The sequence below is a fragment of the Carcharodon carcharias genome, chromosome 2 (assembly GCF_017639515.1).
Source record: "Carcharodon carcharias isolate sCarCar2 chromosome 2, sCarCar2.pri, whole genome shotgun sequence".
Classification (NCBI taxonomy): Eukaryota; Metazoa; Chordata; class Chondrichthyes; order Lamniformes; family Lamnidae; genus Carcharodon; species Carcharodon carcharias.
In genome coordinates this window covers 48588822-48601012 of record NC_054468.1, presented here as the reverse complement: position 1 = coordinate 48601012, position 12191 = coordinate 48588822, and the positions used below count along the sequence as shown (strand labels likewise).

The following is a 12191-nucleotide window of genomic DNA, read 5'->3' as shown; positions in this document are numbered from 1 at the left end:
TTATATTTTTCTTTTTGTGATTTTCAGCTGGCTTTGCTTCGGTGCCCCCAGCCGCTCCTTGTAAGGGGATCTGTATTTTAGGTGTGGGAAAACACACTCGTGAGCTGTGGAGCTTTTTCTCCTGCTGGACGAAGTCTTTTATTTAATAGCAAACACTGTTTCCATTTTCTCTTTTAATTAGTCGAAGGAACTATCCAACTCCACGAGAGTCTAAGAGGACATTTCAACAGTTCAAATTAAAGTGTAAAAATGCAGGCCTTATATGTATATAATCTCCAGGGATGCCACGACATAGTTAAGCTTCCACTTAGTCCAGCGGCCATTCTCGGCGGTGTGCCTGTTCTAATGAAACTGTAGATGTGAGTAAATGGATGAAAATAAGGTAAGGAGTAATGTGATAAAAGCCAAGAACTGCGGATGCTGGAAATCCAAAACAAAAACAAAAACAGAAATACCTGGAAAAACTCAGCAGGTCTGGCAGCATCGGTGGAGAAGAGCACAGGTGACGTTTCGAGTCCTCATGACCCTTCAACAGAACTAAGTAAAAATAGGAAAGGGGTGAAATATAAACCAGCTTATATTTTACCCCTTTTCTATTTTTACTTAGAAGGGTCATGAGGACTCGAAACGTCAACTGTGTTCTTCTCCACCGATGCTGCCAGACCTGCTGAGTTTTTTCAGGTATTTCTGTTTTTGTGTAGGGAGTAATGCACTGAGTTTCCCCCATTCTCAAATATGAGAAAAGTAGCAAGAGCAAAAAGAGAAATGCCTGTTAAAGACATTTTGCTAAAGGCCAATGAGGAGAAAGCCATGCAGCAGGTACAGTGGCCTGTTTGAAGATTAAACACTGAGTTTTTAACTCCAATTTAGAATTGCGTCAGCTTTGAACTATAAGAATCCATACTAACATAAGAGCGATTCAATTGAGTTGAGTTTTATTTCTGAAACACTTGTTCAGCAAACATATCCATGCAATGATGCCTTAGAAAAACCAAAGGCAGCTCAGGTAGCGAGAGGTCTTCGTCATTCAGAGTTATTACATTTAAATTCAACGTTAGATACATGATTTATAACATCAACCTGGTTACATGACATGGCATCCGTGAAACATTAAAGTGGGACAAAACGATATTGTTATAATGTAGCGTGGAACATGCATAGGCGGGTTAGATTGGGATGGGAAAAATATGCTTCTAAGTAAACTTGCTGCTGTGTAATATGGATGGACGCTTGTGAAATCACTGCACTTAAATACATTGAAAACAAATTAAAAGTTGCAGTAAATTGTTTATTCAGCCGATTGCACTTAAGTATATGCCCATTAAGCATGTACTTTTGAAACCCAAATTTACCTCTATTATTTCTATAACTCCCATTTGTTAATTGTACAATAAAATGTTTTTTTCCCCAATGAAGTGTTTTGCTGACAAGCTCCCACATTTGTTTTAAATTATGCTATTCTTCCCCCTGCCAAACCTCAGCCTAGACTCAATATCATTCTTCAGGATTCAAATCTTAAACTGTCCCCATTGTTAACATGAAGCAACACGGGTCAGACCTTTTACTTGGGCAAATTTGCTGTTTTATATTCACAAATAAATGTTCTTGCAATTCCTGTGAATATCCACCGAGTTCAGTAATCCGGGTGAATGTGCTTACTTTTCAGCCGCAGTATTTGTCCATGCGCAGAAGGTTTGCATCTTACATGGAAATTGGGAAAAAAAATATCGAAAGTGTCCAAATTGTCACCAAGTGCATGTAAAGCTTGCATGCCTCGGTGCACACTACGGTGCACAGTCCACACACACACACACACAAGCAACACCGCTTGAATTAGCCTAAGACGGAGAGAAGTCGTTAAAGAGGCCAAGACAAGTATAGTGGAATCCTTACTACTTAGGCGGGAACTTCAGGGTGGATCGACATGTATTCCACTTTTGTAGAGCCATTACATACATGCAAATCAGCCCACCGCTGGACGGAGAATGTTTCATTCATTACCCCAACCAATTCAGTTTAACTCTTTCGAACGGATCATCATTATGGGTGTAATGTGATTTGCAAGCTTAACATTATTCCTCCTAATGATTAGGATTTTACCAAGTAGCTCTCACTCAACTATTGTTTCCATTTGATGATCGTTAAGTTCAACAAAAAACTTTTTTCTCTGAAGAGGTAGCATGAGCTGTGAACACTCAAAATGGTGCCTCAGATGTTTTTATTTTTTAATACTTGCAAAGCCAGTTGTAAACAATGTGCTGGCTCTCTCAATGAAAGGCGCAAAATATTGTGGCAAGTATGAGGCGTTGAACCGTTAAAAAAGGTTAATTTTCAGTACCTGCACTATTTTCTGTTGTGCTGTTTTCATCTAATAAAGACTATAATTAAATCGAGCGTCAAGGACCGACAAGTCTGTTTTACACCTGAACAGATGTGCGTTCCTTGTTAAAACAGCACTTTTTGTATCTTACAGTAATCACAACCTTCAGACTTGAGGTCTGATTATTGTCAAAGTTATATACAGTGTATATGTATATTTCAGAAAAATACTGGTTCCTTTTTAAAATCGCGGACTATGTAATTTTTATATGCATAGAAGATACTTAAAAGGTTCAGCACTTTATCGAAGCGCTGTAACAATCTGGTAAAGCAGCGGCTGGGTTTGAAGATTCCAAACTTGGTGAGATGCCAATATGACAAGTAGACTGAGAGATCGATAGACAAATCACCTGTATCCCTGTGTAATGACCTATTTGTCAATACACTTTATACACTGTGCTGCAGTCAAGAGATCAGTAATATCTGTGTGACCTGCAGTAATTTGAGTGATAAATCAATCTATCCGTGCCAAACCCTGTAGGGTGTTTTATTGTTAAGGAGCCTCGTGTCCATTTATCCGGTCCCGGTTCCGTTTGTTGTGCTACTTGGCTGCCCAGGGTGGTGGAGGCCGTAAGGAGGCGCTCAGTGCACACAATCCAGAGCTATGAGCAGCCTCTGGGGTGCAGCAATGAATCGCTGAGCCTGTGGGCGGACTGCCTCTCTGATTGACAGCGCGAGTGGCTTTCCCAGCAAGCCGCACTCATTCACCACTGATTCCTGACCAAGTGCCAGAGCGATCGAGAGAGCAGTGTGAGCTCAGCACTGGAATAAGACGAGGCAAGGAGAGGGGAAGTGGCCAACGTTAACATTATGGATATCTCGGTGCTATTGTACTTCTGCTTCCCGCTCACCATGGCTGTTGAAGGTAGGACAGCCTTTCAGAGGTCCCATTACTCTTAACATTTGGTGAAACCCAGCAATTTCCATTGGATTCACACAGGGGGTCGGAGAAGGCAACAAGATCGCGGCAACTACATGCAAGTCTCTGAGTCCACCTGATAGGAAAGCAGAGCGATGGAGATCTGTTTCCTTACGTTTTACCAGTCTATTCATTCCAAGACAGCCTGTTACGGACCTATAGTGTATATGCAAACAGTTACTGCATAAACTTATGTTTTCGAGTTCATTACTTTACATTTGCTGCTTTCTGGCATCGTTTCGTGTCTAATACAAGAAACGATGCACATAGTTAACGTTTAGATAGTTGCACCGTGTATGTATGTTGCACTGGGAAGAAACGACCAGGTTGAAATTTCAAGTATATAGAACTGTTTCTTGTTGGCAACAGCACTGCCGATCGGGGTGCAGCCAAAATTTACTGGAACTGCGATTCGGAGGTTTGATCCTGCGCTGATTGGGATGGCGGGGGCGGTGGTCTGAGAAAATCTTATGAACGAAGTTGGCGATCGGCTCTGACGATCAGCCAAACCTGCCTTGTACCTGGCAGTGAAAAGCCCAACCTCCCGGAGTTATCTCTTCAATGTCGAGGCCACTAAGCAGTAACAGGGACCAGTATAACATCCACGATCCGCTGTGCTGTACCCTACACTGTATCATTGTTCAGCCGCTCCAACTTTAACCAAGATAGTGATAAGCAGTGGAGCCTGGATCTTTAGAAGGACCTTGTAATTCGGAAGTGCAGGGATTTTTCTTTGCAATTACCCAGTTTAGAAGTAACAAGGAACTTCTTGCGGCGGAAGGTATGGGGTGGGGGGGATTAGATGACGTTTTATATGGGGATTATCTGCAAGCATTCTCGTCCCTTCAGATTTACACAGGACTGTTTAGAAACCCAAGTCATGTTGAATCGAAGTGTTCAGGGTTTGAGAGTATTTTAACCAATTGTGCAATTGGCCATCACGAATGTCAATCAAAGTTTGGTAGCCGTAGAATAAATATTCATTAATAACAAGTCTGGTTTTGATTGGCCATGGTTTGGAGAAACGAGGTTGACTGGAATTTGTATGGACTGGAAATAGATATCTGGCATACGGATGTTGGAGCTGCTGTTGCCTCTTACCACCGAGGTGGAATGAGCATTCTCGGGACATGATAAGCAGTTATAGTCATTGCAACTTGCGTTCAGTGTTGGGCGAGTTTACATTTTCTCTGTGTATGCCAAAAAAAGTGGTCAGAATGCCTGTTAACTATTTGTTGTCCCACAAATCAGTTTGGGCAGTTGGCGTCCATGATGCTTTCCGTAGCCCTTCAGATGGAATATATAAGTCATTCAGTCAGCCGATGGACATGGAACTTCAGAAAGACGTTTGCTCAATCATGCCATTTTGCAATTGCAGAGGAAAGATAGCTCTCCTGGTTCTAGATTTCTACACAATGTTAATGATTGTGAGCTACAGCAAAGATTGTAATTATCTTCCACACACCGCCACATTAAACAGTTATATTCAATAGCTGCCTGTGATAGCTAGAAATCGTAGTATATGGTATCACACCTTCACCCATCAACGAGCAGTATGCCAATTCCTGTAAATTCTCTCTGCTGTAACCTTTTCTGTTCTATATTTCATATTCTGTTGAACTGTCAGTGTAGTCACTGCGGACTGGGCCATTAGTTAACAGGGCACAATTAAAATTCTCTCCACGAACGCAGTCACACTAGTTAGAGCAATGTTTCCTGTGCTAAATTCGCCGCTGCCGCCCTTCCGAACATGTTCCGAATACAAGAGACCAAGGAACTGCGTTACCGTGAGTGATTGAGCGGCGACTAGGCACGGGGCTGTTTGTTCCCAAGCGACGGTAACAAGACAAGCTTGTCTCACTTTGAGAAAATTGCTTTACTTCGAATTATTGCTCAGACTAAATCTTCCTATTATGAATCCTGCACCAAATTTCACGTCATTTCTGTTGCTCATGGCACTGTAAACCAGTGGGGTTATTTAATCTCCCCTAAAACTTCATAAAACAGTTGGCTTTCCTGGGCGGGATCTTGTAATTAGACATCACCAGCGCTAGATTGCCAGGGGATTCACAGAAAGTTCGCACAGTTTGAGTGTGCAAATAATTTACATGTTCATATAAGGCTGAGTCAAGCATAAAATAAATCTGCATTGTCAACTTTTGCATTGAAATTAGCTTGTGTATATTATGTCCCAGTGCATATTTGGGGAAATGGTATTTGAAACAAAGGTTGTCCGGCGAATTCTCCAGATTTAATCTCTGCCCATTAATAAAGTATTAAGAATTCAAATGCGTGATATACTCTGACCTGATCATAATCATGAATTAAATAATTTGGTACACATGTTAAAAGATGTATTACACAAACTCAAAAGCGCAAGAACAATATTTAATCACAGAAGAACTTTTTATCATTTATATGCCATCCAGTAGTAGTAGAAAATATACCGTCCAGGACTTGTCAGGATTTCATTTTGTGAAACTGAAAACACCAGATTTCTTATTTTCACGACAGTTTGCTCGAGTGACGTCCTATTATGGGAAGAATCCGAAAATGGGACTATTTTTTAAATTGCAAATAAGCGTTTTGCTTGAATTTATGTTAATTATGCTTTTATTTGATTCTGGATTGATAAATTCCCTTGCAACTTACCATCATGAAATTGATAAACGTACAGAATGTAAAGCATAATTTTCTTCCACCCATTTACATTCTCTGCGCAGATATAACTCTGCACTTTGGCAATATTAATAGCGCTGAAAATCCATGTACCGATACCTAAGATCTGCGAATCATCACAATGAGACAGGATGACCAGTACATATCAGTAGACATGAAGTGCTAAATGAAGGTTTTTTAAATGGGAACCGGACTGGCGAATTGGATGGCATGGGCCACTCGCCTGAAAGAGACGGGGCTCCTCCACGTGTTGGCCGTGCACTGGGGACTGCTCTCTTGTGTCTCCCCGCTGTCCCGGCAGCATGATCAGCTGCTGATGTGCTCTGCACCATTTCCTCATCCAAGGCAGACATGGAAGGAGGCTGGACGGTGTGAATTTCACTATGCTCCTGGGATCCTTTTGTCTGGAGTGAATTTCGCACATTACTGTTGGCTTTTCCTCCCCTTCCCTTCCCTCTGCATTTCCATAAAGGAAACCGGCCTGAGGAATGCGGGCTGGTGAAAAAGCTGCTCATGTGGCAGTCCGGTTTAGATTCTGGTTTCAGAGTTGCGTGCCTGCTTGTTGTGGCGTTTTCAGCACAAGGGCTGGCGGATTCAGTTCCTTTCAGTGGATTTCTTTTAAAGGAAACAAATCCCCCAGATACCATGACAGCACATTAAGTAAACAACTGCAAGAAGAATTGGTGTTCCACGGGTTTTCTTTCTGAGGAGTGGTTCTTGCTTTATTAGAACCAACGGGTTGGGATTCGGTTTACAACATTTGGCAGTATTATGCAAGGCAAAGCTTCCGGTTATTTATAAACAGCTCATCTCTAATCCAGACTTTGATAATATTTTTATTGTGGGGCGACACAAAGTAAATGGTACCTCGCTTGCAACCGGATACATTTCATGCGACTAAAATAAAATCCTCGGAACAACTCGATCTGTTGAAAGTGAGCTGTCTATATAATATCTGCACTGGAGATTGCCACACGAGTGAATTGGAACAGATATTTCAGGGTTGGTGGTTAGACGGGTGGTATGTATGGACAGATAGTGAAAACCCGGGTGTTGTAAACGAAGACTTACCGCAGATCAAAACAATAGGAACTAGTGCACTTTTAGGTTGCTTGTTCAAACTAAAGACACCCGTAAAATTGATATTGCACCTATACTTGGCTTCAATAACTTTCAGAATCTGGCCAGGACAGGAGACAGCATTATTTAACAATAACAGAAATAAGTTAAGGGTGAATGATCACATATATCTGCGGTGGTTCGATTATAATTTGCCTTGGTTGCTTTGTTTCCTTTCCTATTAAGGTTAACTTTGAGTATTTGTTAACGTAAGGCGAATGTGTTGGGAACCAGTTCTGAAACATCAACGGGGAAGTCAGTGAAAATACACCGTCCCTTTGCACTAGAATGATGAATTGCAGAGTTAATGCACTGAGAGCTTGCAGTTTTTAATCCTGAGGCATGAACTGTCATCAAGAGGGCAGAGAGAGGTCGTGAACTTGCTGATGGAAAAGCAGAAATAGCTTTGGCGCAATACCGACAGAGCCTTATTGGGAAAACGACAGGCAAATTGGATTACATTTGAAATGTATGATGAGTCCTGGCAGTGCAGGAGACTGCTGGAAAAAAGTCACATTAGCTTTCTCCACAAGTTGTTTTAAAATCTTGAGGAAGTCTTCTTCATGTTTTATTAATTGTGTTTTCTCATTTTTGTGCCATGTTTCCTTAACCAATTCCTACCATTTTGGTCCCTCCCTTCTAAATGTGGAATAATTCATGTAAGTTTACTGTATCATTATATGGGGTTTGTAGGCCTCAGACTGGTGATTAAGGTAGTAGATGCAGAAGTATTCTAGAAAGTTATTTTACCAGATATAAATACTAACAATCAAAAGAACTGTAGAGATGGGTTGGATATCGGACTTAGCATCAGATTTAGGTGAGGGAGAACTGTAGATTAGGCAGTTGCAGCCTCACCAACAGTACATTAACTAAAACTTTACGTAGTTCTGAATAGTAACAAGACAGTTTTTTAAAAAAATAGTATGTAAACTTTGATCTCAAATGTAACGAGATGCAAATGCTGCCTTTAAAATACAACATAACATGTTGGGTGTTCCCTTGGTTCCAAAATGCTAAAGTTGGTGCCCTTTCCTCTAGCTGGTTCAAAGACTGCCAAATTCTAAACTGAATTGGAATAAGACTGCAGTGAATATTTACATTACACAAATCAAAGTTCAGAAAGCACAACTTACAATCTGCTAACATCGTGCTAATGGAGGAAATTCTAATTTGAACCCTCATATGCCATCTTTGACTAGCTATAAGAAAAATATGTTGCAAGGATGTGCCTGGTGCTGACCTTTGCATATTTATTTCTGAAGAGTATGGTTTTGATGATAAGCATATACACTGTTGCTCACTTTATACTGCAAGTCAATGGATCTAAATGATAAAACTGTTCTAAGTAAAAGGAAGCAATTTTCAGTATGATTGGCTTTTTTCAAATAGCTTTTGCTCAAATCGATGTTTAAAACAAAAAAAATGACTTGATTTTTGTCTTTGTTTGGAGAACATAATGAGTCATAAATGCATCGATGTCAGAATGGAACATGTAGCTTAATACCTTGCTGTTAGGTGAGAAAAGGTCTGAGAAAACCACAATTTCCCAAGACTGGCTGTGAGATCAATTTTTTGGAGTAGGCAAAAGGATCATGTTTAAACATCAACTATACACATGCACAACCAATGCCTTGATAGCACTTCACACAACCCACTCTGTAGGCAAGCCTGTGAAAAAAGTCAATGACTCCCTCTGTCAAGGGCCCTCCCAGACAACAATGAGCATGAGTGTGCTTCACTGAGGATAGGGAGGCACTCCACAACACTAATGGAGCTTTTGATTCCTCCCTTTGCAGGGCAGCTATTAGTGATCGATGGTGTGTGCAGCTGGCCAGATGTTTTACAGTCAATGTTTGCTGCTTTTTGATGAACATCTTTAGTCAGTGAGAATTTGGAGTTAATGTGAAGATTGACTACAACAACATTGTGATAGTTTGATTATAAATAGTAGGGATGCAGGAAGAGAATTAATGAAAGAAAAGACAAGGGACAAATACAATGGGATCTGAAAAGAGGGAGTTTTGATCTGGAGTACAGCATCTGATGGTGAAACTATGGGCACTAAAATAACCAGAACAGTTTTCAGTAAACACCCAAAAAATGCAATAAACTTAAATAATGTAATTCAAAGAAGAAAAGCAAGCTAGGAGGGAAAAAAAGAGGTGCTTGGTGAATGTAATTAATATCATTGTAAACCGATAGATTTATTCAAAAAGCCAGCTTATTCTTAATTGTGCAAATACTTTTATGTTGATTGTCAAAGTGAGAATTAAAGGGAAATTTGAAAAATTATAACATATCAAATGTACTTTACAGTCAGGCATAAATGGGTTAAATTTGTCATATCCAGCAGCCCAACATGAGCTTTGTTTTATTACAATTTGATTTTGTGTACTACATCCACACTCGATATGAGACTAAAGGTTTCTGTTTCATTAGAACTCTTTCATTGCATCATGTATCCTTTTTCCTTTGTCTCTACCTGCCTGTACTCCAGGAAATCATATAGCGCTGCCGTGCTGGCCATTTGTTGAGACTTGTGCAGTGATAACGCAGGCAGCCAAATCCTGTAAAATCTTGCTATCGTTCACTGTCTTCCAACCTTGAAAATAAATGCATAAGATTAACAAATAATTGCTGTGAGTCGAAAGCCCCCAATAATGTCCAATTAGTACAAATTATTACACTTGAAAACAAATCCCATAATACCGTCACAGAGGTTTAGCTTTGAAACAGAGTCATTTTTGTTACACTTTATTTATTGCCCCTTTATGTGCTGAGAGCAAGCTTTTGATATGAAATATTCCTTCCTTGTAATGAATTGCATTGACCTAAGGTATGTGTGTGTACATGTGTGTGCGTGTCTATATACATATATGTGTGTATATATATGTGTGTACATTGATATGTGAGTACATATAGGTGTGTGTGTGTTGTATGCATATGTGCCTTTATATCATCTATGCACGCGTGTGAACTTTTATTGACTTTGGAGACAAATATGGCTCAAGTCGCAAAACTGCAGATGAGGAAAAAAAGAATTTGATCTAGATATATTTGGTTTTCTGTACTGTCAGATGAAATGCGAATTTACTGGGCAGTAGAACAGTCAGGCAGTTACAATTTGTGTGTGCTGGTGGGGGGCAGGGGTTGAGGGGGGTGGTGGTATGCTTTGCTGGGACATTAGGTGTCACTCTGGGGCTGCTTCATTCTAAGAAACCCCTTTGGGGCCTCAATGTACATGCATTGTAATCTTTCTTGTATGTGTAAGTGTGCTTGATGTATTTGAATAAAATCTATACTGTGTGCGGTTGTATCTGGGAGAGGGAGGATGCTCAGTGGCAAACCACTGATTGCAGAATTTGGCCTAGGATAGAAGGGAGCAAATAATTCATAAGTATTACTTGTACAAATTAGTTCTGTAAGCCTGTAGGTTCCATAAGCTATGAATGGAATTAGTTATGCACGAATTAGTGTTACCATTTTGTTTACACCACAACTATGGTATCAAATATGAAACTAAAAGAAAATATTATTGCTTTTAAACATTTGATTTTAGTCTGGGCTGTATGAATGCGGCAGCATCACAATACTTACCAACCTTAATCTCCAGAAGGATTATATTCGCCAGTTTGAAAGTGACATTAGCAGAAATTAAAATGCAAAATTTATGGGCAACTACATTCTCAGTGGCCACAGTTATTAAATAATTGAAAGCTACAGTTTTCAGAATATCAACTGAGGTAGAAAAGTAGGTTCTTTTTTTAAAGTATTAGAAAAGTTTCCACTGTTGCATACTGCCTACTTGAATATGAACTTAGAGCAGCAGAGAAAATGGCAGCAGACCCAAAATGACCTGTCACAGAAGCTGCACCTGTTCAAAAGTCTATTTTAAATTCAACATGATTCGTAAGTTTAGCATTCTGGCCTTGTTGAGTACTCACAAAAAATGTCAGTCTAAATAGTCAAGGGATATCCCAGAAACATGGTTACAATGACATTATCCCTGTTTCTGTCTGGAAAATTTGCAGAGTTATAACAAGTTTATTGAATAATATGCTTCAAAATGCTTGTGTTCATATAGGGCTTTATCCCATGGCATAATCTGTGGTTGGTTTTAACTCTTGTCCAAAATGTTAGTGTTTCCAAAGCTCAGAAGCATAACATTTTGAGCTTCTCATCTTTCTTCATTCCCAGCCCCAGATAAGTAACTAGTGTTGGTAGCTGATGCTGCATGCTGAAAAATACTGCTTCTGAAAAATAAATATTCAAAGCTTAACGCAGTATTTTTAATGACTCATAACCATCAGAAAGCCGCTGCATAAACACTGCATGAGGGATCTCATTTAGAATTTTCTTGATGAAAGCAGAGGGTCACGATTCATGTATCTTATGTTGCTGAAGTACATGGGGCAAAGAGAAGAAAAGCTTCACATCGAGCAGATTCTGAGGGATCTATCCCTCCTTTTAGCACCCCATTGAGTCTATTTCTATAAATATATAAATGTACAATGTTCCCATCCCAGTGTAGATTCTACAGCCAACCATATTTCTATTTTTGTCTCATCAAATCTTTACGAATTTATCACTGATAGAAAAATGGTAAATGAGAAAAAGAGCCTAATCACTGAAATCCCAAATGCTTACATGTAGTTTTATAATAATTAGGTTGTTGAGTTAAGACTAGGTATTTTGTTAGAATTAGAAAATAATGCCAAAATTATGTTCAGAAGGAAAAATACAATTTACTTATATGATCTTTGTACGGAATTGAGAATGTCCCATTGCAAAAGAGCCTTGATGGTGCATTATAACTAGGATGTCAGAAGAAGTCTTCTTGAAAAGTTTATACGTGCTTGTTACTCATTTATTGTGAAGTGACCACTAGTTAGATTCTGAGATGAATGCTCACTTTATATAGATTACAATTTATCCAACGCTCATTGGGCTAATGGATTATCAGTTAATTTCAGGAGTTTTCCTTATTAAGTAAAAGAAAATTGGAGCTAGAGTGTGGTAAATTCAGTTTAGTATTAATAATAACAGGTATATCATTGGTTACAAAATTTAAAAAGAACATTTCAATTAAGAT

General features: G+C 39.4%; 1 protein-coding gene across 6 annotated transcripts in view; it reads left to right on the top strand.

Moving 5' to 3' along the window:
- The first annotated feature begins 3094 nt into the window (after window positions 1–3094).
- Window positions 3095–12191, top strand: part of LOC121290348 (ephrin type-B receptor 3-like) — a 108621-nt gene continuing 99524 nt past the window's right edge. For 5 of the 6 annotated variants that reach the window (XM_041210744.1, XM_041210711.1, XM_041210726.1 and 2 more), the window contains exon 1: window positions 3095–3244. In XM_041210744.1, the coding sequence (XP_041066678.1) occupies window positions 3190–3244 (55 nt within the window). In that variant the 5' untranslated portion in view covers window positions 3095–3189. Of the gene's footprint in view, window positions 3245–5024; window positions 5086–12191 lie in introns of those variants that run through there. The other variant, XM_041210720.1, reaches the window with a different exon arrangement.